Here is a 23,583-nt window from a genome sequence, read left to right on the forward strand (position 1 = left end):
TTAGTCATTTAGCAGACGCTTTTATCCAAAGCGACTTACAAATGAGGACAAGGAAGCAATTCACACAACTAAGAGCAACAATGAATAAGTACTGTAGGCAAGTTTTAGGTCTGTAAAGTCTAAGAAGGAAAGTATTAGTAGTATTAGTATTTTTTTTTTTTTGGGGTACAGTTAGTGTGATATTCAGAGAGGCAATTGCAGATTAGGAAGTGAAGTGGAGACTTAATAGTTGAGTTTTTAGTGGTTTCTTGAAGACAGCGAGTGACTCTGCCGTTCTGATGCAGTTAGGGAGTTCATTCCACCAACTGGGCAGATTGAGCGCGAGAGTTCGGGAAAGTGATTTCTTCCCTCTTTGGGATGGAACCACGAGGCGACGTTCATTCACAGAACGCAAGTTTCTAGAGGGCACATAGATCTGCAGAAGCGAGAGCAGATAAGAAGAAGCAAGGCCAGAAGTCGCTTTGTAGGCAAACATCAGAGCTTTAAATGTGATGCGAGCAGCAACTGGCAGCCAGTGCAAACGGATGAGCAGCGAGTGACATGTGCTCGTTTAGGTTCATTGAAGACCACTCGTGCTGCTGTGTTCTGGAGCAGTTGAAGAGGCTTGATAGAGTTAGCTGGAAGCCCGACTAGTAGAGAGTTGCAGTAATCCAGTCTGGAGAGAACAAGAGCTTGAACAAGAAGTTGAGCTGCATGTTCAGATAGGAAGGGTCGGATCTTTCTGATGTTATAGAGTGCGAATCTGCACGATCGAGCAGTTCTAGAGATGTGGTCAGAGAAGTTTAGCTGGTCATCAATCGTTACTCCAAGGCTTTTCACCATTTTGGATGCAGTAATGGTTGCCCTGTCCATCTGGATTGAAATGTTATGGTGTAGAGTCGGGTTGGCAGAAACTACAAGCATTTCCGTTTTTGCGAGGTTCAGCTGAAGATGATGATCTTTCATCCAGTGTGAAATATCCAACAGGCAGGCTGAGATGCGAGCTGGAACCGAGGGAATTCACAAATTGAAATATCCAAATTAATTTCAGGAAATTCTGCTTTGTGTCTTGTTTAGTTGCTGTTATTATGCATGTTGTGTGTATGACCTTTAAAACTACTGTGTAGTTATATTGTGATAGTTTGTAAATAAATTAAGTGAGGTTTATTCATAAACTAATTTCGAGAGGATCACGTGCTTATGATTTATCACGGCGGTCCCGTATTTGCTAATCACTATCTTCCAATCACATGAGCCGTAAGCTATTGTAAATAGCCGCAGTTTTCAGCTCATTTTATCTTCGTTTGGAAAAACCCCCCACCTCCCCTATTCTCCTCCTTTACCTGTGATTGGGCGGCACGGCGGCCCAGTGGTTAACACTGTGAGCCCCACAGCAAGAACACTGCCGGCCCTGGTTCTCCGGTTTCCTCCCACCATCCAAAGACATTCAACATACATAACAATCAAGCATTTGTCTAATCCCTCTGTTCCCTTAGCTACCGCAGCAGGGGAGTTCTGAGATCCACCAAGCTCAGGCTCCCCTCTTGCTCTGCCAACGGGAGGAAGCCCCGGGCTCGATGAGCCCTTGAGCTCGGGACTCTCTCCCGGGACAGCAAGCCAAACAAGCTTTTATAAATCATCAGCTAAGTGTGAACTCTTGAAATGTAATATTAAATAATAATGTTCCACATTAATGTCCAAATAGGATATTTTCCCCCTTAAACATCCTGTTTTTCATTTGAAGTTTATTTTGCCTCTTCCATTGGCAGATTATTTTGCTTTTTTTTTTTTAAAGGAACAACTCACTTCATTTCGACTCATTACTAAAAATATGACAATATATTTTTTCTTGACTTCAAAAATTCCTCGATTAATTTTTTTTGATATTTATACTAAAAACAAGACAAAAACTCCAAATAGAACAGCGTTTTGTGACACATGGAAGTGAATTAAGGCCTATCAGCGGGGTTCAACACTAGGGATTTTTCCTACTGGCCCGATTGGACCAATGGTTCCGAGTTTCACTTGCCCTGCCTAAATTTTCACTGGCCCCACCAACGAAATAAAAAAGTTCATTGCTATTCATTAGCCAAATATATTAAATATTGTGCCACAAAATAATGTCTGGCGGTTCATTCCGCTGTGGCGACTCCAGATTAATAAAGGGACGAAGCGGAAAAGAAAATGAATAAATGAAAATAATGTCTGTGAATGTAGAATTTAAATATTTGAAAAATGTTAAAATATTTAGCAGTAAAATACAGCAGTAAGGGAAAATGTGCAGGTATTTTACTGCAAAACTAAAGGTGGCTGACTTGAAAGTGATGGCAAACTATGCAAAACATATTTTTTTTATTATGTTGTACCCATTTAAATGTTTCCACAACGTTAGAAACAGACGTTTTCTTTTAGCCTCATAATTTGACGTTGCGGTCATGTTGTCGTCTATTAAAATTTAGCGACAAGGCAGCACTACCCCGATTGGGCCAGTAACAATTCTATCTACTGTCCCGAGCATCTCTCACGCTGGCCCTGGGCCATCGGGCAATCCTTATTGTTGAACCCTGCCTTTCAGGATTCCTCTTTAAGCCACATAAAGAATTCTCTGACTTTCACTGACTGAATGTTGATGCCATCTAATAAACCGAATAGAGCATGTCTCTGTTGTGCTTGTACATCAAAAAAAACAAAAATTGTGTTAAACCAGCTGAACATAATATCACCAGTTTTCTCCATTGGTTTGGCTCATTTCTTGAAACAGGAATTACATTCTCAACACTTCTCAAATCGTCTTACAGCACAACACTACAGCTCACTTACATAAGCTCACATCTCCCAAAACTCCTGTCAAAACTAAATCTCCTCATTTAAACAGTCACACACATAAAGTATCTTCCATAGTAAACAGAAAATGTATGCAGCATATTATACTGTAATATTTCCCAGTGTGTGTGTGGGTGTTTCCCAGTACTGTGTGTAGTGTTTTAAAAAAAAAGTGTTTAATTCAATTGAAAAGTGAGTTCAGGCTGAGAAGCAGCTTCTGGTTGTGGAGATCTGCTGGGTAGTTTCGTTCTGGAAGCGGTTGGAAAAAACTGTAATGAGCGATCACTTTTATTTCTGTTCAGCCCTATACTGTTCAGCGTGTTTCTCCAGTGTGTGTGTCTTGATAAGGAACACATCCACCAACCGATAGGTGACAATGACAGGTGATTGAGTAAGATAGTTTCATATTCAGTATGAATAACATCTCTGATGGGTGTGGTGTGTGTGTGTCCTATTAAACAGTGATATTGCATATCTATATATTTACAGGCAACTGACTGCATGTGTGTGTGTGTGTGTGTGTGTGTGTGTTCTGTAAACGTTTAATTAAAACGTATGATTATTCTACTTGGGTGACATGGTGGCGCAGTGGGTAAATCCAAAGGGGGATTGATGAACTAAATTGGCTGTAGTGTATGAGTGTGTATGAACGCAAGTGTGTATGGGTGTTTCCCAGTGTTGGATTGCAGCTGGAAGGGCATCCGCTGTATAAAACATATGCTGGATAAATTGGCGGGTCATTCTGCTGTGGAGACCCCTGATTAAAGAGGACTAAGATGAACAGCGAATGAATGAATGAATGAATGAATATATAATCACTAACGATTTATAGTTTCATTTTAGCACAAGCGCATCCACAATTCTTGGTTGGAGCCCTGACTTTTCATTTTCTTGCATCCCAACATCTTTTGAAAGAATTTCTACACAAAAAAAAGGTAAAACAAGCATTACTATACAGGGTCGGGAAGTGTTGGCCCCATATGCAAAATAAATGTGATGTTTTCCAAGATGCTTGTGTGATTTCTGAATTCATTAATTCCTCTTATTAACAAGTAATAAGATTTGATGGCTGCAGCACACTGCCAAACTTTTCAGCTTAATCCCTTTATTCATCAGGGGTCGCCACAGAGGAATGAACCACCAACTATTCCAGCATTTGTTTTACGCAGCGGATGCCCTTCCAGCTGCAACCCAACACTGGGAAACACTCATACACTTTCATTCACACACACGTACATTCTTTACATAGTGCATGTGTTTGGACTGTAGGGGAAACCGGAGCACCAGGAGGAAACTCACACGAACGCGGGGAGAACATGCAAACTCCACACAGAAACACACACTGACCCAGCCGAGTCTTGAATCACCGACCTTCTTGCTGTAAGGCAGTGGTGTCCAATCTTGGTCCTGGAGGACCGGTGTGGTAAAAAAATCGGTTCCCCCATGACAATTGGGTCCGCCTAGGATCCTATTGGTTCACTGGAGTTGTAATAGGTATAGTTTGTATAACATATATTTACATGAGTGTGTATGGGTGTTTCCCAGTGCTGGGTTGCAGCTGGAAGGGCATACACTATGTAAAACATATGCTGGATAAGTTGGCGGTTCATTCCATTGTGGTGACTGCTGATGAATAAAGGAACTAAGCTGAAGGAAAATGAGTGAATGACATTATTTAGCGTACCCCACTGGCAGATTTAAGCAAAACCTCATTTAATCTTGACATTATTTCTGAAAACAAGAAGCTACCCTATTTGGGCCTACTCTTTTTCGTAGGACATCCTGGGATTTTTAACGACCACAGAGTCAGGAGCTCGGTTTAACGTCTCATCTGAAAGACGGCGCTCACTGAGCAGTATAGAGTCCCCTTCACTATACTGGGGGGTTAGGACCCACACAGACCACAGGTTGAGCGCCCCCTGCTGGCCTCACTAACACCACTTCCGGCAGCAACCTAGTGTTCCCATGTGGTCTCCCATCCAGGTACTGACCAGGCGCAGCCCTGCTTCGCTCAGCGGGCGACCATGTGAGAGTTACAGAGAGCTAGCTGCCGGATCTGTAGGTCTTGTGTTAGTTCAGAGCGAGTATCTTGCGTATCTTACTCCACAGTGACGCTGCATGGAAGGCTCCTGAAAGGCCTCTCTCCAGTGTGGATCCGTCTGTGGGTATTAAAGTTTCCTCTGTGCGTGAAGCTCCGTCCACACTGAGTGCAGGTGTACGGCTTCTCCCCGGTGTGGATCCTGCTGTGGTTTTTAAGAGTTGTTGGTCGAGAGAAGCTCTTCCCGCAGTGTTGGCAGCTGTACGGTTTCTCCCCCGTGTGAACTCTCATGTGAATCTTGAGGTTTGCTTTGTTTGTGCAGCCAATTCCACAGAGACGGCACATTAAGAGCTCCCGTCCGATGTGAGCTCCCACGTGACTCTCGAGCTGAAACCTGTCCGTGAAGGTCTCTCCACACTGACGGCACTTGAAATGGCTCTCTCGGAAATGAGACAACATGTGCTTATTGAGGCTTTCTTTGCGTGTGAAACTCTTTGGGCACTGAGCGCAGGTGAACGGCTTCTCTCCGGTGTGAACTCTCATGTGAGTCTGTAGATTGCCTTTCCGATTCAACGTCTTCCCACACAGTTTGCAGGAGTACGTCTTCTCTCCGCTGTGGATTTTCGTGTGTGTATAAAGGGTTCCTTTGTGTGCGAAGCTCTTTCCGCAATGAACGCATGTGAACGGCTTCTCTCCGGTGTGAATGTTCATGTGAATCTTTAAACTTTCCTTGCGTGGGAAGCTCTGTCCACACTGCCGGCAGGTGAACGGCTTCTCTCTGGTGTGAACGATCATGTGCACTTTAAGAATTCCCTTCTTACTGAAACTCCTTCCGCACACCTTACAGGTAAAATTACCTTTCTTCTGAGGCTTTTTAAACTTTGAACCACTGAAAGACTTTCCCATATTCATCACATCATCTTGCAGATCTCTCTCTTCGATTTCATTCAGATGTTGAGTTTCTTCCTTCAGGATCATCAGGTCTAAGACACAAAGAAGCGCATGCTTTAGCAAAGGGGTGGCCAATCCTGTTCCTAGAGAGCCACCTTCCTGCAGATTTCAGTTTCAAACCAAATCAAACACACCTGCCTGTACACACAAAAACCGGCTTTTTCCAAACTAGAGGTGTGAAAACACCCTGCTGAAACGGGGGGTTCAATGCCCTTTAAGCTGCTTTGACACTATCTAAAATGTAAAAAGCTCTAGAGAATTAAAGATACTTGAATTGAATAAAGAGGAATGTTCATTTGGCATGTTTCTTAAATATCTGCAAACATTTTATGGTATTTTCATGCTTTCGAAGAGACAAAAACTGACATACGGCAGCTTTAACTTGAGAACTTTAAGTCTGTTGTTTGAGTGGTTTTATTATAATACTGTCAATACATAATTAAGTGTTCATTCCTTTCTGTACTTGAGTGTATTTTGTTTGTAACGTCACACTGAATGATGGTTCTGTTTAGACTTACATCAGCTGATTTCATGTGTGATGTGATGACTCTTATGCTTAAGGAAAGGAAATATTACGGTTTATCTGTGGATCTTTGAGAATGAAAACCAACCTGTTTGCTCCTCAGGATCTTCATGTTTGACTTCTTCAATCTCCACGTCTTCACTCTCCTCTTTAATAAACGCCATCGGTATAATAATCTGCTTTCCTGTGGGTTTGGCCACTCTGTCGAGATCAAGATGAAGACCTTCGTTAACACTGAGGAAAACTAACCAAACTAAACCTCTGGCTGTGTCTCAATCAACAAACTCTGAATGAAAGCATCTGCAGGTAGTTTGCTAGCTCTGTTCTTCATACATCGCTTTTCTACCTCTATCCGCAAGTTGATCAGCAATGCAGCTAGCTAGCTACCCAAGACAACAGTATAATATTAATGACATTGTCTAGTTATTATCCAATTTTCAGCTATGTGAACAATATGACATAACATTCCAGTGTATAAAGCGGTTTGTTAAACGATACACGATAATCATCTGTAGTAGCCTACTTGACAAGGCAACAATATAGTATTTAATTAAATAAATTTTGCATGTAGTGTGGATTTGCTACGACAGCATTAAAGTTTCTCAATCCTGCGGTGTAAAGCAAAACTGGTTATTTAAATGAATCAAATGTGATAAGTGTGTTTATATAGCGCATTTATTGTGTTTGGCCGTACACACAAAGCGCTTCACAATCATGACAGGGTCTCTCCACACCACCACCAGTGTGCAGATCCACTTGGAATCTCCAAATGCATTTTGAGATTTGAGAATTGTCTCCTGAGCTGCATCAATTAAGCCACTCACATAATATTTAGCTGTCAATGTTTAAATACAGACGTGTGCATGACTACATATGCACAACTCTGGTTAATCGTATTGTTTACAATTTCTTATTTTATATGTATATTTTTAGATGACATTTAATTTATTAATTATTATTATTTATTCATATATATATACATTCATTATATAGATTAATTTTATTTATTGTAATTAGGCTGGCTTGTGTAGCAAGCCAGACTACTGTTATCCTATTAAACTTAATATTATTAGGCTGGCTTGTGTAGCAAGCCAGACTACTGTTATCCTATTAAACTTATTATTATTAGGCTGGCTTGTGTAGCAAGCCAGACTACTGTTATCCTATTAAACTTATTATTATTAATATTATTATTCTTCTTCTGAGACTAAAAATTAAACTCTATCTCGTCCTAGGCCATTCAAGCTATGACCATCAAACTCGGGTCAGACCTCCGAACTATTCTGACTCGAGTTGCTATATCTTTTCCGACTGATCCGACTTTCGGTTTTCCGAAAAACGTCCCGGGACCGTCGGAAAAATCCCATAGACGTAACATTGGATCAAACTTTGTGACCTCATAACTCCGCATCAGAATGTCACACAGACTTCTAACTGGGCTCATTTAACTCAGACTATCAAACTGCCAATGACTGATCACCTTTAAACTTTCTGGCCACGCCCTAGCAACCACTTTTGGACCCTAGAAACCGTCCCATAGACTTCCATTGCAAAAGACTCTCATTGACTTTACATTGGATCAAACTTTGTGAGCTCATAACTTTGCATCTGACTGTCCTACAGACTAATGGCTGAGCTCATTTAACTCAGTCTAGCCAGCAGCCAATCGCCGATGGCCTTTTAACTTTCTAGCCACGCCCTAACAACCAGATACTGCACCCTAGCAACTGTCCCATAGACTGCAATTAAAGAGGTTCAGACTGATATTGTCATGCTGCAGTGTGATAGAGACATGGGGGTTGTGTTTAACTGTTCATACTGGCAAGAAGCTTTGATACATCATCAGTCTAAGCTGTCAATCAACTCCATAGCAACAAAACAGACTAACCTAGCAACGATATGGCACCAGCTATATCTCAGCATCAGAACATCGTAGAGAGGCGGGGGTTGGCTTGTTTGACTCATGCTCTTACACCATCTATCTATCTATCTATCTATCTATCTATCTATCTATCTATCTATCTATCTCTCTATCTATCTATCTATCTATCTATCTATCTATCTATCTATCTATCTATCTATCTACCTTTATCTATCTACCTTTACCTATCTATCTATCTATCTATCTGTCTGTCTGTCTGTCTGTATCTATCTATCTATCTATCTATCTATCTATCTATCTATCTATCTATCTATCTATCTATCTATCTATCTATCTATCTATCTATCTATCTATCTATCTATCTATGTATCTATCTATCTATCCATCATGCTAACAACATGCTAATTCATGCTAGAATCATGCTAGTCACATGCTAATTCATGCTAGAATCATGCTAACAACATGCTAATTCATGCTAGAATCATGCTAATTTATGCTAAAATCATGCTAGTAACATGCTAATCCATGCTAGAATCATGCTAACAACATGCTAATTCATGCTAGATTCATGCTAGTAACATGCTAATTCATGCTAGAATCATGCTAGTATCATGCTAATTCATGCTAGCATCGTGCTAACAACATGCTAATTCATGCTAGAATCATGCTAGTAACATGCTAATTCATGCTAGAATCATGCTAACAACATGCTAATTCATGCTAGAATCATGCTAGTAACATGCTAATTCATGTTAGAATCATGCTAACAACATGCTAATTCATGCTAGAATCATGCTAACAACATGCTAGTTCATGCTAGAATCATGCTAACAACATGCTAATTCATGCTAGAATCATGCTAGTGAAATGCTAATTCATGCTAGAATCATGCTAACAACATGCTAAATCATGCTAGTAACATGCTAATTCATGTTAGAATCATGCTAACAACATGCTAATTCATGCTAGAATCATGCTAGTAACATGCTAATTTATGCTAGAAGCATGCTAACAACATGCTAATTTATGCTAGAATCATGCTAGTAGCATGCTAATTCATGCTAGAATCTTGCTAGTAACATGCTAAATCATGCTAGAATCATGCTAACAACATGCTAATTCATGCTAGAATCATGCTAACAACATGCTAATTCATGCTAGAATTGTGCTAATTCATGCTAGAATCATGCTAGTAACATGCTAATTCATGCTAGAATCGTGCTAACAACATGCTAATTCATGTTAAAATCATGCTAACAACATGCTAATTATTGCTAAAATCATGCTAGTAACATGCTAATTCATGCTAAAATCATGCTAACAACATGCTAATTCATGCTAGAATCATGCTAGTAACATGCTAATTCATGCTAGAATTGTGCTAATTCATGCTAGAATCATGCTAGTAACATGCTAATTCATGCTAGAATCGTGCTAACAACATGCTAATTCATGTTAAAATCATGCTAACAACATGCTAATTATTGCTAAAATCATTCTAGTAACATGCTAATTCATGCTAAAATCATGCTAACAACATGCTAATTCATGCTAGAATCATGCTAGTAACATGCTAATTCATGCTAAAAGCATGCTAACAACATGCTAAATCATGCTAGAATCATGCTAGTAACATGCTAATTCATGCTAGAATCATGCTAGTAACATGCTAATTCATGCTAGAATCATGCTAACAACGTGCTAATTCATGCTAGAATTATGCTAACAACATGCTAATTCATGCTAAAATCATGCTAGTAACATGCTAATTCATGTTAAAATCATGCTAGGTACATGCTAATTCATGCTAGTAACATGCTAATTCATGCTAGAATCGTGCTAACAACATGCTAATTCATGCTAGAATCATGCGAACAACATGCTAATTCATGCTAGAATCATGCTAGTAACATGCTAATTTATGCTAAAATCATGCTAACAACATGCTAATTCATGCTAAAATCATGCTAGTAACATGCTAATTCATGCTAGAATCATGCTAACAACATGCTATTTCACGTTAAAATCATGCTAATAACATGCTAATCTATCTATCTCTCTCTCTATCTATCTATCTATCTATCTATCTATCTATCTATCTATCTATCTATCTATCTATCTATCTATCTATCTTTTCATACTTTTTAAAACTGTTTAAACTAAATAAACTATTACCGTCAGGCTTTCACAAGCCAGCCTCAAAGTTTGTTCTCAAACTTTAAGAATCTAGTTATTTTTATTATTAGGCTGGCTTGTGTAGCAAGCCAGACTACTGTTATCCTATTAAACTTATTATTATTTTTCTATATTATTCTTCTTCTGAGACTAAAAATTAAACTCTATCTCGTCCTAGGCCATTCAAGCTATGACCATCAAACTTGGGTCAGACCTCCGAACTATTCTGACTCGAGTTGCTATATCCTTTCCGACTGATCCGACTTTCGGTTTCCCGAAAAACGTCCCGGGACCGTCGGAAAAATCCCATAGACGTAACATTGGATCAAACTTTGTGACCTCATAACTCCGCATCAGAATGTCACACAGACTTCTAACTGGGCTCATTTAACTCAGACTATCAAACTGCCAATGACTGATCACCTTTAAACTTTCTGGCCACGCCCTAGCAACCACTTTTGGACCCTAGAAACCGTCCCATAGACTTCCATTGCAAAAGACTCTCATTGACTTTACATGGGATCAAACTTTGTGAGCTCATAACTCTGCATCAGACTGTCCTACAGACTAATGGCTAGGCTCATTTAACTCAGTCTAGCCAGCAGCCAATCACCGATGGCCTTTTAACTTTCTAGCCACACCCTAACAACCAGATACTGCACCCTAGCAACTGTCCCATAGACTGCAATTAAAGAGGTTCAGACTGATATTGTCATGCTGCAGTGTGATAGAGACATGGGGGTTGTGTTTAACTGTTCATACTGGCAAGAAGCTTTTATACATCATCAGTCTAAGCTGTCAATCAACTCCATAGCAACAAAACAGACTAACCTAGCAACGATATGGCACCAGCTATATCTCAGCATCAGAACATCGTAGAGAGGCGGGGGTTGGCTTGTTTGACTCATGCTCTTAGACCATCTATCTATCTATCTATCTATCTATCTATCTATCTATCTATCTATCTATCTATCTACCTCTACCTATCTATCTATCTATCTATCTATCTATCTATCTATCTATCTATCTATCCATCATGCTAACAACATGCTAATTCATGCTAGAATCATGCTAGTTACATGCTAATTCATGCTAGAATCATGCTAGTCACATGCTAATTCATGCTAGAATCATGCTAACAACGTGCTAATTCATGCTAGAATCATGCTAATTTATGCTAGAATCATGCTAGTAACATGCTAATCCATGCTAGAATCATGCTAACAACATGCTAATTCATGCTAGATTCATGCTAATTCATGCTAGAATCATGCTAGTATCATGCTAATTCATGCTAGCATTGTGCTAACAACATGCTAATTCATGCTAGAATCATGCTAGTAACATGCTAATTTATGCTATAATCATGCTAACAACATGCTAATTCATGCTAGAATCATGCTAGTAACATGCTAATTCATGCTAGAATCATGCTAACAACATGCTAATTCATGCTAGAATCATGCTAACAACATGCTAATTCATGCTAGAATCATGCTAGTAACATGCTAATTCATGCTAGAATCATGCTAACAACATGCTAATTCATGCTAGAATCATGCTAACAACATGCTAATTCATGCTAGAATCATGCTAACAACATGCTAATTCATGCTAGAATCATGCTAGTGAAATGCTAATTCATGCTAGAATCATGCTAACAACATGCTAATTCATGCTAGAATCATGCTAGTAACATGCTAATTCATGCTAGAATCATGCTAGTAACATGCTAATTCATGCTAGAAGCATGCTAACAACATGCTAATTTATGCTAGAATCATGCTAGTAGCATGCTAATTCATGCTAGAATCTTGCTAGTAACATGCTAAATCATGCTAGAATCATGCTAACAACGTGCTAATTCATGCTAGAATCATGCTAACAACATGCTAATTCATGCTAGAATCGTGCTAACAACATGCTAATTCATGTTAAAATCATGCTAACAACATGCTAATTATTGCTAAAATCATGCTAGTAACATGCTAATTCATGCTAAAATCATGCTAACAACATGCTAATTCATGCTAAAATTATGCTAGTAACATGCTAATTCATGCTAGAATCATGCTAACAACATGCTATTTCACGTTAAAATCATGGTAATAACATGCTAATCTATCTATCTATCTATCTATCTATCTATCTATCTATCTATCTATCTATCTATCTATCTATCTATCTATCTATCTATCTATCTATCTATCTATCTATCTTTTCATACTTTTAAAAACTGTTTAAACTAAATAAACTATTACCGTCAGGCTTTCACAAGCCAGCCTCAAAGTTTGTTCTCAAACTTTAAGAATCTAGTTAATATTATTATTCTTCTTCTGAGACTAAAAATTAAACTCTATCTCCACCTAGACCTTTCAAGCTATGACCATCAAACTCGGGTCAGACCTCCGAACTATTCTGACTCGAGTTGCTATATCCTTTCCGACTGATCCGACTTTCGGTTTCCCGAAAAACGTCCCGGGACCGTCGGAAAAATCCCATAGACGTAACATTGGATCAAACTTTGTGACCTCATAACTCCGCATCAGAATGTCACACAGACTTCTAACTGGGCTCATTTAACTCAGACTATCAAACTGCCAATGACTGATCACCTTTAAACTTTCTGGCCACGCCCTAGCAACCACTTTTGGACCCTAGAAACCGTCCCATAGACTTCCATTGCAAAAGACTCTCATTGACTTTACATGGGATCAAACTTTGTGAGCTCATAACTCTGCATCAGACTGTCCTACAGACTAATGATTAAACTCATTTAACTCAGTCTAGCCAGCAGCCAATCACTGATGGCCTTTTAACCTTCCAGCCACACCCTAACAACCAGATACTGCACCCTAGCAACTGTCCCATAGACTGCCATTAAAGAGGTTCAGACTGATATTGTCATGCTGCAGTGTGATAGAGACATGGGGGTTGTTTTTAACTGTTCATACTGGCAAGAAGCTTTGATACATCATCAGTCTAAGCTGTCAATCAACTCCATAGCAACAAAACAGACTAACCTAGCAACGATATAACAGCAGCTATATCTCAACATCAGAACATCGTAGAGAGGCGGGGGTTGGCTTGTTTGACTCATGCTCGCACTCTATCTATCTATCTATCTATCTATCTATCTATCTATCTATCATCTATCTATCTATCTATCATCTATCATCTATGTATCTATCTATCTATCTATCTATCTATCTATCTATCTATCTATCTATCATCTATCTATCTATCTATCTATCTATCTATCTATCTATCTATCTATCTATCTATCTATCTATCTATCTGTCTATCTATCTATCTATCTATCTATCTATCTATCTATCTATCTATCTATCTATCTATCTACCTCTATCTATCTATCTATCTATCTATCTATCTATCTATCTATCCATCATGCTAACAGCATGCTAAATCATGCTAGAATCATGCTAGTTACATGCTAATTCATGCTAGAATCATGCTAGTCACATGCTAATTCATGCTAGAATCATGCTAGTTACATGCTAATTCATGCTAGAATCATGCTAGTCACATGCTAATTCATGCTAGAATCATGCCAGTCACATGCTAATTCATACTAGAATCATGCTAACAACATGCTAATTCATGCTAGAATCATGCTAGTCACATGCTAATTCATGCTAGAATCATGCTAACAACATGCTAATTCATGCTAGAATCATGCCGGTAACATGCTAATTCATGTTAGAATCATGCTAACAACATGCTAATTCGTGCTAAAATCATGCTAGTAACATGCTAATTCATGCTAGAATCATGCTAACAACATGCTAATTCATGCTAGAATCATGCTAGTCACATGCTAATTCATGCTAGAATCATGCTAGTCAAATGCTAATTCATGCTAGAATCGTGCTAACAACATGCTAATTCATGCTAGAATCATGGTAGTAACATGCTAATTCATGCTAGAATCATGCTAGTAACATACTAATTCATGCTAGAATCATGCTAACAACATGATAATTCATGCTAGAATCATGCTAGTAACATGCTAATTCATGCTAGAATCATGCTAACAACATGCTAATTCATGCTAGAATCATGCTAATTCATGCTAAAATCATGCTAGTAACATGCTAATTCATGCTAAAATCGTGCTAGTAACATGCTAATTCATGCTAGAATCATGCTAGTAACATGCTAATTCATGCTAGAATCATGCTAACAACATGCTAATTCATGCTAGAATCATGCTAATTCATGCTAGAATCATGCTAGTAACATGCTAATTCATGCTAAAATCGTGCTAGTAACATGCTAATTCATGCTAGAATCATGCTAGTAACATGCTAATTCATGCTAGAATTATGCTAACAACATGCTAATTCATGCTAGAATCATGCTAGTCACATGCTAATTCATGCTAGAATCATGCCAGTCACATGCTAATTCATACTAGAATCATGCTAACAACATGCTAATTCATGCTAGAATCATGCTAGTCACATGCTAATTCATGCTAGAATCGTGCTAATTCATGCTAAAATCATGCTAGTAACATGCTAATTCATGCTAGAATCATGCTAGTAACATGCTAATTCATGCTAGAATCGTGCTAGTAACATGCTAATTCATACTAGAATCATGCTAGTAACATGCTAATTCATGCTAGAATTATGCTAACAACATGCTAATTCATGCTAGAATCATGCTAGTAACATGCTAATTCATGCTAGAATTGTGCTAACAACATGCTAAATCATGCTAGAATCATGCTAACAACATGCTAAATCATGCTAGAATCAGGCTAACAACATGCTAATTCATGCTAGAATCATGCTAACAACATGCTAATTCATGCTAGAATCATGCTAACATTATACTAATTCATGCTAGAATCATGCTAACAACATCTATCTATCTATCCATCCATCCATCCATCCATCCATCCATCCATCCATCCATCCATCCATCCATCCATCCATCCATCCATCCATCCATCTATCTTTTCATACTTTTTAAAACTGTTTAAATAAACTATTACCGTCAGGCTTTCACAAGCCAGCCTCAAAGTTTGTTCTCAAACTTTAAGAATCTAGTTATTTTTATTTTTCTATATTATTCTTCTTCTGAGACTAAAAATTAAACTCTATCTCCTCCTAGGCCATTCAAGCTATGACCATCAAACTTGGGTCAGGCCTCCGAACTATTCTGACTCGAGTTGCTATATCCTTTCCGACTGATCCGACTTTCGGTTTCCCGAAAAACGTCCCGGGACCGTCGGAAAAATCCCATAGACGTAACATTGGATCAAACTTTGTGACCTAATAACTCCGCAGCAGAATGTCACACAGACTTCTAACTGGGCTCATTTAACTCAGACTATCAAACTGCCAATGACTGATCACCTTTAAACTAGGGTTGTAACGGTATGAATTTTTCACGGTATGATAATCGTCTAAAACAATACCACGGTTTGACGGTTTTGCGGTATACGGTATGTTACAAATGTTACAAAATAATAGAACAGTGAAGCAAATTTGACTTTTTCCAAATAATATATTTTTAGTTACTATAAACAACACTACTTACAATGAACAAATAAAAATAAGAAAATAATAAATAATGTGTCAAAGTCCAAATAAAGTCCAAATAAACATGGTGCAAATCCTCAGTAAAAAATAGATATAAATATTTACTATACTATAAATAGTTACATAACGAAACTAGATTCAATATGGAACATCCTTAGGTTTTATGTGCCAGCATGGATATGGTTGTCTGTGGATATGGATTTGGATATGGTTGTCTGCAATGCAGACAAACAGCTGCATCTTCATTTGCGTCTTTTGAAAACAGCAAGAGCAGCAGTTCGTCTTTGCTGTGTCACTGTTTTGTCATGTTTCTGTGCTGCTGTGCATGCAAAAGTACTTAGTATGAGAATTATTTCATGCAAAACTTTTTTTTTTGCGTTTTATTTAGCCGCGCATAAATGTATGCCTATCTCTCATTCCGTGTTGTTCAAAAAGCTTGGTCCACAAACAAAAGCGAAACCTATGCTTATTGGTTGTGATATAGCGAGTTTGAACCAATCTGGGCATGGAGGAGGGACAATGCATCAATGTATCATGTCTGATTTGTCCGGAGACACAGTGACGAGCGTTTCTTTGTCAAATCAGCGTTGTCAAATGTTGATGACGTAACCACACTGATTCCAGAGCCTCTGAAAGTCCGCGAATGTTATGTGATACAACACTGGAAAGCTGAGATTCTCTTCTTTATGCCAATCTTTGAATTGTATGAATCGGATCAGCGGATCAAAAGTTATTAAACATTTTAGAGCAATACTTATTTTTAGCCGCGGGCGGCTGTCTCGGTCTTTAAGGGTTAAAACCGTTAATATGCAATTGTTCATGGTATGATAATCGTGCACGTTCAAATCGTGGTAAACCGTCATACCGGTATATTGTTACAACCCTACTTTAAACTTTCTGGCCACGCCCTAGCAACCACTTTTGGACCCTAGAAACCGTCCCATAGACTTCCATTGCAAAAGACTCTCATTGACTTAACATGGGATCAAACTTTGTGAGCTCATAACTCTGCATCAGACTGTCCTACAGACTAATGGCTGAGCTCATTTAACTCAGTCTAGCCAGCAGCCAATCACTGATGGCCTTTTAACTTTCTAGCCACACCCTAACAACCAGATACTGCACCCTAGCAACTGTCCCATAGACTGCAATTAAAGAGGTTCAGACTGATATTGTCATGCTGCAGTGTGATAGAGACATGGGGGTTGTTTTTAACTGTTCATACTGGCAAGAAGCTTTGATACATCATCAGTCTAAGCTGTCAATCAACTCCATAGCAACAAAACAGACTAACCTAGCAACGATATGGCACGAGCTATATCTCAGCATCAGAACATCGTAGAGAGGCGGGGGTTGGCTTGTTTGACTCATGCTCGCATTCCATCTATCTATCTATCTATCTATCTATCTATCTATCTATCTATCTATCTATCTATCTATCTATCTATCTATCTATCTATCTACCTCTACCTATCTATCTCTATCTATCTATCTATCTATCTATCTATCTATCTATCTATCTATCTATCTATCTATCTACCTCTACTTATCTATCTCTATCTATCTATCTATCTATCTATCTATCTATCTATCTATCTATCTATCCATCATGCTAACAACATGCTAATTCATGCTAGAATCATGCTAGTTACATGCTAATTCATGCTAGAATCATGCTAGTCACATGCTAATTCATGCTAAAATCATGCTAGTCACATGCTAATTCATGCTAGTATCATGCTAACAACATGCTAATTCATGCTAGAATCATGCTAATTTATGCTAAAATCATGCTAGTAACATGCTAATCCATGCTAGAATCATGCTAACAACATGCTAATTCATGCTAGATTCATGCTAACTCATGCTAGAATCATGCTAATATCATGCTAATTCATGCTAGCATCGTGCTAACATCATGCTAATTCATGCTAGAATCATGCTAGTAACATGCTAATTCATGCTAGAATCATGCTAACAACATGCTAATTCATGCTAGAATCATGCTAATAACATGCTAATTCATGCTAGAATCATGCTAACAACATGCTAATTAATGCTAGAATCATGCTAGTAACATGCTAATTCATGCTAGAATCATGCTAACAACATGCTAATTCATGCTAGAATCATGCTAGTGAAATGCTAATTCATGCTTGAATCATGCTAACAACATGCTAATTCATGCTAGAATCATGCTAGTAACATGCTAATTCATGTTAGAATCATGCTAACAACATGCTAATTCATGCTAGAATCATGCTAATAACGTGCTAATTCATGCTAGAATCATGCTAGTAACATGCTAATTCATGTTAGAATCATGCTAACAACATGCTAATTCATGCTAGAATCATGCTAGTAACATGCTAATTCATGCTAGAAGCATGCTAACAACATGCTAATTTATGCTAGAATCATGCTAGTAGCATGCTAATTCATGCTAGAATCTTGCTAGTAACATGCTAAATCATGCTAGAATCATGCTAACAACATGCTAATTCATGCTAGAATCATGCTAACAACATGCTAATTCATGCTAGAATTGTGCTAATTCATGCTAAAATCATGCTAGTAACATGCTAATTCATGCTAGAATCATGCTAGTAACATGCTAATTCATGCTAGAATCGTGCTAACAACATGCTAATTCATGTTAAAATCATGCTAACAACATGCTAATTAATGCTAAAATCATGCTAGTAACATGCTAATTCATGCTAAAATCATGCTAACAACATGCTAATTCATGCTAAAATCATGCTAGTAACATGCTAATTCATGCTAGAATCATGCTAACAACATGCTATTTCACGTTAAAATCATGGTAATAACATGCTAATCTATCTATCTATCTATCTATCTATCTATCTATCTATCTATTTATCTATCTATCTATCTATCTATCTATCTATCTATCTATCTTTTCATACTTTTTAAAACTGTTTAAACTAAATAAACTATCACCGTCAGGCTTTCACAAGCCAGCCTCAAAGTTTGTTCTCAAACTTTAAGAATCTAGTTATTATTCTTCTTCTGAGACTAAAAATTAAACTCTATCTCGTCCTAGGCCTTTCAAGCTATGACCATCAAACTCTGGTCAGACCTCCGAACTATTCTGACTCGAGTTGCTATATCTTTTCCGACTGATCCGACTTTCGGTTTTCCGAAAAACGTCCCGGGACCGTCGGAAAAATCCCATAGACGTAACATTGGACCAAACTTTGTGACCTCATAACTCCGCATCAGAATGTCACACAGACTTCTAACTGGGCTCATTTAACTCAGACTATCAAACTGCCAATGACTGATCATCTTTAAACTTTCTGGCCACGCCCTAGCAACCACTTTTGGACCCTAGAAACCGTCCCATAGACTTCCATTGCAAAAGACTCTCATTGACTTTACATGGGATCAAACTTTGTGAGCTCATAACTTTGCATCTGACTGTCCTACAGACTAATGGCTGAGCTCATTTCACTCAGTTTAGCCAGCAGCCAATCACTGATGGCCTTTTAACTTTCTAGCCACACCCTAACAACCAGATACTGCACCCTAGCAACTGTCCCATAGACTTCCATTAAAGAGGTTCAGACTGATATTGTCATGCTGCAGTGTGATAGAGACATGGGGGTTGTTTTTAACTGTTCATACTGGCAAGAAGCTTTGATACATCATCAGTCTAAGCTGTCAATCAACTCCATAGCAACAAAACATACTAACCTAGCAACGATATAACAGCAGCTATATCTCAGCATCAGAACACCGTAGAGAAGCGGGGGTTGGCTTGTTTGAATCAGGCTCGCACACCATCTATCTATCTATCTATCTATCTATCTATCTATCTATCTATCTATCTATCTATCTATCTATCTATCTACCTCTACCTATCTATCTATCTACCTCTACCTATCTATCTATCTATCTATCTATCTATCTACCTCTATCTATCTATCCCTCTATCTATCTATCTATCCATCTATCCATCTATCTATCTATCTATCTATCTATCTATCATCTTTCTATCTATCTATCCATCATGCTAAGAACATGCTAATTCATGCTAGAATCATGCTAGTTACATGCTAATTCATGCTAGAATCATGCTAGTCACATGCTAATTTATGCTAGAATCATGCTAGTCACATGCTAATTCATACTAGAATCATGCTAAGAACATGCTAATTCATGCTAGAATCATGCTAGTCACATGCTAATTCATACTAGAATCATGCTAACAACATGCTAATTCATGCTAGAATCATGCTAGTTACATGCTAATTCATGCTAGTAACATGCTAATTTATGTTAGAATCATGCTAACAACATGCTAATTCATGCTACAATCATGCTAGTCACATGCTAATTCATGCTAGAATCATGTTAACAACATGCTAATTCATGCTAGAATCATGCTAACAACATGCTAATTCATGCTACAATCATGCTAGTAACATGCTAATTCATGTTAGAATCATGCTAACAACATGCTAATTCGTGCTAGAATCATGCTAGTAGCATGCTTATTCATGTTAGAATCATGCTAACAACATGCTAATTCATGCTAGAATCATGCTAGTCACATGCTAATTCATGCTAGAATCATGCTAGTCAAATGCTAATTCATTCTAGAATCATGCTAACAACATGCTAATCCATGCTAGAATCATGCTAGTAACATGCTAATTCATGCTAGAATCATGCTAGTAACATACTAATTCATGCTAGAATCAAGCTAACAACATGCTAATTCATGCTAGAATCATGCTAGTAACATGCTAATTCATGGTAGAATCATGCTAACAACATGCTAATTCATGCTAGAATTGTGCTAATTCATGCTAAAATCATGCTAGTAACATGCTAATTCATGTTAAAATCATGCTAGGTACATGCTAATTCATGCTAGAATCATGCTAGTAACATGCTAATTCATGCTAGAATCGTGCTAGTAACATGCTAATTCATACTAGAATCATGCTAGTAACATGCTAATTCATGCTAGAATTATGTTAACAACATGCTAATTCATGCTAGAATCATGCTAGTAACATGCTAATTCATGCTAGAATCATGCTAACAACATGCTAAATCATGCTAGAATCATGCTAATAACATGCTAAATCATGCTAGAATCATGCTAACAACATGCTAATTCATGCTAGAATCATGCTTACAACATGCTAATTCATGCTAGAATCATGCTAACATTATGCTAATTCATGCTAGAATCATGCTAACAACATCTATCTATCTATCTATCTATCTATCTATCTATCTATCTATCTATCTATCTATCTATCTATCTTTTCATACTTTTTAAAACTGTTTAAATAAACTACTACCGTCAGGCTTTCACAAGCCAGCCTCAAAGTTTGTTCTCAAACTTTAAGAATCTAGTTTCCTTCTAAAATTCTACTTTTTGTATTAATATTATATGTTAGTCACCTAGGGTCTGAGAGTAACGAAATTTCAATTCTTGAAACGCCCTGTACATGTGGTTGAATTGACAATAAAGCTGACTTTTACTTGACTTTGATATATATATATACATACAGTTAAAGTTTATTTTTTCCCCCAATTTCTGTGTAACGGAGAGCAGATTTCTCCAACACATTTCTAATCTACTGATTTATTTTCTCTTTGTCATGATGACAGTAAATATTATTAGACTAGATATTCTTCAATACACTAGTATACAGCTTAAAGTGACATTTAAAGGCTTCACTAGGGTAATTAGGGTAACTAGGCAGGTTAGGGTAATTAGGCAAGTTACTGTATAATGATGGTTTGTTCTTTAGGCTATTAAGAAAAATATAGCTTAAAGGGGCGAATAATATTGACCTTAAAATGGTGTTTAAAAAATTAAAAACTGCTTTTATTCTAGCCGAAATAAAACAAATAAGACTTTCTCCAGAAAAACAAATATTATCAGACAAGAAATAAAAAATTAAAATAATAATAATAATTAATAATTCTGACTACAACAATATATATATATATATATATATATATATATATATATATATATATATATATATATATATATAAACGGACTTAACAACGAAGACAAAATCAACGCTTATAATGCCAGGTCTAAAAGGAGGATTTTGCTGTAAGCAGTGGCTATTATTTATATTGACTGCCATGCCAAAACACATTTTTGTTAGTCAGACAGAAGGCTACCTTTAATCTATAATAAAATATAATATACAATTTATTATATTTATTATTATCATATTATAGGTCAGTTTAATAAAATGATTTAATATGTGTGTTGAATATATTATAGTCGTTTGTTGATAGGTGGTGCTTCTGTAAAACCTTTTCTTTGTCAGTCGCAAATCTTTTTAAATGCATTAAAGGGGAGCGCATATACTAGCATTACCCTGGAGATTGTTCACCCTCCGCCTTTGTCCATAAGGTAAAGGTTGAATTAGAATTACTCATTCATTCATTTTCTTTTCGGCTTAGTCCTTTTATTAATCAGGGGAATGAACCACCATTTATCCAGCATATGTTTCACGTAGCGGATGCCCTTCCACCCGCTGGAAAAACACCCACACACACTCATTTACACACACACACACACACACACACACACACACACACACACACACACACACACACTTATACACTACGGCCAATTTAGCTTACCCAATTCCCCTATAGCGCATGGGGGAAACCGGAGCTGTAAGTTACATAACAGCTTTAATTCTTTTTTTTTTTCTAATGATTGTTTTACAATATTAATTTTTACATTATTGTTATTTTTCTCAATATAATAAAATACTTTTGTAAGATCATTTTAAGGGCATACTTTCACATCGCATCTTCTTTATTTGAAGCCAACATGTTTAAGTTTACAGACCCGTCGCTATGACATCAGGATGAGTTTTGAAGAGCCAAACTATTCTGGATCGTGTAAAAATGGTCAATAACCAGCGCGAGTCGATTCAAAACGCACTGAATCACTTTGAGAATCAATCGGTTCAGTTGACTCGGAGTTCCTGTTAAAGCTTCGCTTCTCTCGTCTCTGTCAGTGACTGAATTGGCGTCTCTGTTAAACTGATTGACGATATAACGAGTGAAATGAGACGCAGCATTTCTGTTACACATAACGCTCATGAATACTGCATAGCACACGTTAGTTTTGGACTCAATAGCAATCGTTTTATGGTTCTTGTAAAATGTTACCTTCCTTCAGCCGAGACACCGCAGACGCAGCAGTGCGGCGCTGTTATATCACGTCAAGCGGCATGTCAAATTAAGAGTCTTGTTAGCGCGTTAGAATTACACATACTATAAATAATAAATAAATTTATTAATAAATAAACAATAATTAATAAAACATTAACCTAACAAAATAAACGTACAAAAATGCTTCATTATTTATGCTTTATGATTGCTAGTAAAACAAGCAATAACTAGGCTGGACGAGAATCCACCTATACTGCAAAAAAAAATTATTTTATTTTTTAGATGTTTAAACCAAGAAGCATTTTCTAGAAGCTGTTAAAGTCGCTGTTATTTGTGTTAAATTTAATAACATTTTCTCTTAACCTGCAGCCTTCAGGATCAGTGTTCACTTCAGGCAGGCGCCATGGGTTGTTATAACTGAGGGGGCATTTTAATCCCG

General features: G+C 37.5%; 1 protein-coding gene and 2 long non-coding RNA genes across 3 annotated transcripts; 1 reads left to right on the top strand and 2 right to left on the bottom strand.

Moving 5' to 3' along the window:
• Positions 1-1,627: 1,627 nt before the first annotated feature.
• LOC147840484 (uncharacterized) lies at positions 1,628-3,980 on the bottom strand. The gene is made up of 2 exons (XR_015508972.1): positions 1,918-3,980; positions 1,628-1,871 (listed from the first exon to the last, which is right to left on the bottom strand). It is a non-coding gene; the product is annotated as an uncharacterized LOC147840484 (long non-coding RNA).
• Positions 1,918-5,335, top strand: LOC147840485 (uncharacterized). The gene is made up of 2 exons (XR_015509005.1): positions 1,918-3,477; positions 4,348-5,335. It is a non-coding gene; the product is annotated as an uncharacterized LOC147840485 (long non-coding RNA).
• si:ch73-144d13.7 lies at positions 4,499-23,177 on the bottom strand. Its single transcript, XM_087283646.1, has 3 exons — positions 23,142-23,177; positions 6,403-6,515; positions 4,499-5,823 (listed from the first exon to the last, which is right to left on the bottom strand). Exons 2-3 carry the CDS (start codon positions 6,476-6,478, stop codon positions 4,901-4,903), a joined length of 999 nt encoding a protein of 332 aa, XP_087139772.1. The 5' UTR covers positions 6,479-6,515; positions 23,142-23,177; the 3' UTR covers positions 4,499-4,900.
• Positions 23,178-23,583: the final 406 nt, after the last annotated feature.

This window comes from Danio rerio, chromosome 15 (assembly GCF_052040795.2).
Source record: "Danio rerio strain M-AB ecotype USA chromosome 15, GRCz13ab, whole genome shotgun sequence".
NCBI classification, from domain to species: domain Eukaryota; kingdom Metazoa; phylum Chordata; class Actinopteri; order Cypriniformes; family Danionidae; genus Danio; species Danio rerio.

Excerpts from the sequence above, each read along its gene's own strand:
- si:ch73-144d13.7 (XM_087283646.1), bottom strand. The coding sequence starts at position 6,478 with ATGGCGTTTATTAAAGAGGAGAGTGAAGACGTGGAGATTGAAGAAGTC. Across the intron at positions 5,824-6,402 it reads AGATCCTGAGGAGCAAACAG|ACCTGATGATCCTGAAGGAA; the intron begins GTTGGTTTTCAT and ends TTTGTGTCTTAG.